General features: G+C 34.0%; 1 protein-coding gene across 1 annotated transcript; it reads left to right on the top strand.

The window, feature by feature from the left end:
- Positions 1 to 323: 323 nt before the first annotated feature.
- On the top strand, positions 324 to 2,108 carry LOC105953880 (ubiquitin C-terminal hydrolase 12). Its single transcript, XM_088820324.1, has 5 exons — positions 324 to 436; positions 1,068 to 1,153; positions 1,292 to 1,574; positions 1,642 to 1,778; positions 1,957 to 2,108. The coding sequence occupies exons 1-5, from the start codon at positions 324 to 326 to the stop codon at positions 2,106 to 2,108; spliced, it is 771 nt and encodes a 256-aa protein (XP_088676450.1).
- Positions 2,109 to 2,316: the final 208 nt, after the last annotated feature.

Genomic DNA, 2,316 nt, shown 5'->3' with positions numbered 1-2,316 from the left:
CCTCATGTTCACAAAAAACACATTTGGTCCGTCATGTTTCAAAAATTCAACACTTTCAGTCATTTCCATCAATTTTCTGTTAGTAATAATGAATCAAGCATTTTGTCCAACAGTGTATTCACTGATGGACTAACGGTAAATTGACGGAAATGACCAAAAGTGTTAAATTATTGAAACATGAGGGACCAAATGTTTTTTTTTTTTGTGAACATGAGGGACCAAATACGAAATTGATGCAAACTTTAGGGATGAAAACTATAATTTTCCTGTTTTCTTTCTTTCTTTATATATGAATTGTTTTGCTATTTTCAGAATTTACAACGATGGAAACGAGAGAGGCAGCACCTACTCATTTTCTGATCAAGATCGATTCTTTCTACAGGAGTGGGATTGACAAATACGAGACTACGGAATTTGTTGCTGGAGAATACAAATGGTATTATGTATATTGTTTATAACGGATTTGTTTTCATTTTCTGTTTTCATGTATAAATTTTAAATTACATATATTCTTCCATTTTAGGGAAAATTGTAGTTTTGGTCCTCTATGTTGGCCTATTTAGGAATTGAGTCCTCTAACTTGTCATGTTTCAGTTTTACATGCAATAACTCTGCAAATATAGTATTTTTAGTCCTACTTTGCATGGTTTTTGATTTTATGACGCTACAAATAAAGTACTTGTCGCATTTTACTTATATGGACGCTTGGAAATTGATAAATTCGACATCTAATTTACCATTGGTAGAACTTTAATTATGTGAGACAACACATTTATAAACTAATTTAGAGGAGCAATTATAATTTTTAAGTGTCCGTATACAAAAAATTCTGCAAGTTTGTTAGGTACATTAAACGACGGCCAACATTCAAAGTTTGAGTGAAGTATGACTAAAAATACGAATTTTGCATAATTATTGCATGTAAAATTGAAATAAGACAACTTATAGAACTAAATCCCTAAAGAGACCAACATATAGGATCAAAATTACAATTTCCGCTTCAATTTACATATAGGTTATTACATTTCAGTATAATTGACTAATTTTGAAACTGGAAAATTGTACAGGAGACTAATAATATATCCTAATGGAGACAACATAGTCGGAAAAGATAGCGGCAATGTTTCTATATATTTGGCCATGGCCGACACAAGTTCGTTGCATGCAAATTGGGAGCTCAATGCTGTCTTTAGCCTTTTTATCTATAATCAGATTTCCGGCAATTTTCTTTCTTCACTAAGTTAATTTACATGAGGGAACTAGCTACTTATAATTTGCCAATCATGGACAGGAAGAACAAGACGTTTCTTAGGAATGAAGTCCGAATGGGGATTTTCCAAATTTATCTCTAAGAAAGTTTTGTCCGATCCATCAAATGGATACCTAGTTGATGACATCTGCATGTTTGGTGCCGAGGTTTTTGTCCTAAAAAGAGAGACACTCACCAGTACTACCGGACGTTTGTGTCTGAAAAATGTCGATATTCCATTCACACGTGAATGGAAGATTCCAAACTTCTCTAAACTAGTATATGTTTGGGAATCTGAAGAATTTACTGCCGGAGGCCACACATGGTACTGCAAGGATTATTTTTTATTACTGGATTTGGTTTATATGATTTTAACTTGTTGATAAATTTAGGAAGGTGCAGCTATACCCGAAAGGAACTAGCAGCAATGTCTCCATCTTTTTGTGGCATGTTGGTCCAGAAAGAGTGCAGGCGTGTTATACCATATGGATCAAGAACCAGGTTAATGACGAACAAGACAAACGAACTAGTAAGACAACGTTGTTACTGAAATTGTTCCGGTAGCAATTTATTTTCACTATTTCGTAGAAAATACTCAAATTAAAGTTTGGCCCGATTTTTTGTTTTTGAAAAGTCTGAAAGCCTTGGTTCAATTTAGTTTCACTATTTACTTTCGCAACATTACTAATATTTTTTTCGTTGTGCAGCTACACACTTGTTTCCATCTTCTGGCGAGAATTGGGGATGGCCTTCCTTCATTGAGCTTGATTATATAAACGATCCTAAAAGAGGACTCATTGTGAACGACTGTTGTATTCTCGCTATTGAAATCTCTTCTGTGCAAGCAGCTGTTGCGTAGTATTGAATTTATGTTGCATTCGTAAGATCAACTTTATTTATTTATTTGGGGGTAACAGGCAAAATGCGTCAAATTCGGTGCAAAATGCCATTAACCGCATACACAGGTGTAAAAATTGGTACAAAATCAAAGACTTATATAGTGGCCTAATATTAACCTATGGTGATCACAATATCCCAATTTCGATTCACTATATACAAGTAAGGAA

The sequence above is a fragment of the Erythranthe guttata genome, chromosome 7 (genome assembly GCF_056151865.1).
Source record: "Erythranthe guttata isolate IM_541 chromosome 7, IM_541, whole genome shotgun sequence".
Classification (NCBI taxonomy): domain Eukaryota; kingdom Viridiplantae; phylum Streptophyta; class Magnoliopsida; order Lamiales; family Phrymaceae; genus Erythranthe; species Erythranthe guttata.
Note: the sequence above shows the minus strand (reverse complement) of the source record. Positions and strands in the feature narration are given on the sequence as shown.

What these genes read in the sequence shown, in the direction of transcription:
- LOC105953880 (XM_088820324.1), top strand. Translation starts at nt 324, where the DNA reads ATGGAAACGAGAGAGGCAGCACCTACTCATTTTCTGATCAAGATCGAT. An exon ending in TTTGGCCATGGCCGACACAA is followed by an intron (nt 1,154 to 1,291) that starts GTTCGTTGCATG and finishes AATCATGGACAG; the next exon opens with GAAGAACAAGACGTTTCTTA. An exon ending in ACTGCCGGAGGCCACACATG is followed by an intron (nt 1,575 to 1,641) that starts GTACTGCAAGGA and finishes TGATAAATTTAG; the next exon opens with GAAGGTGCAGCTATACCCGA.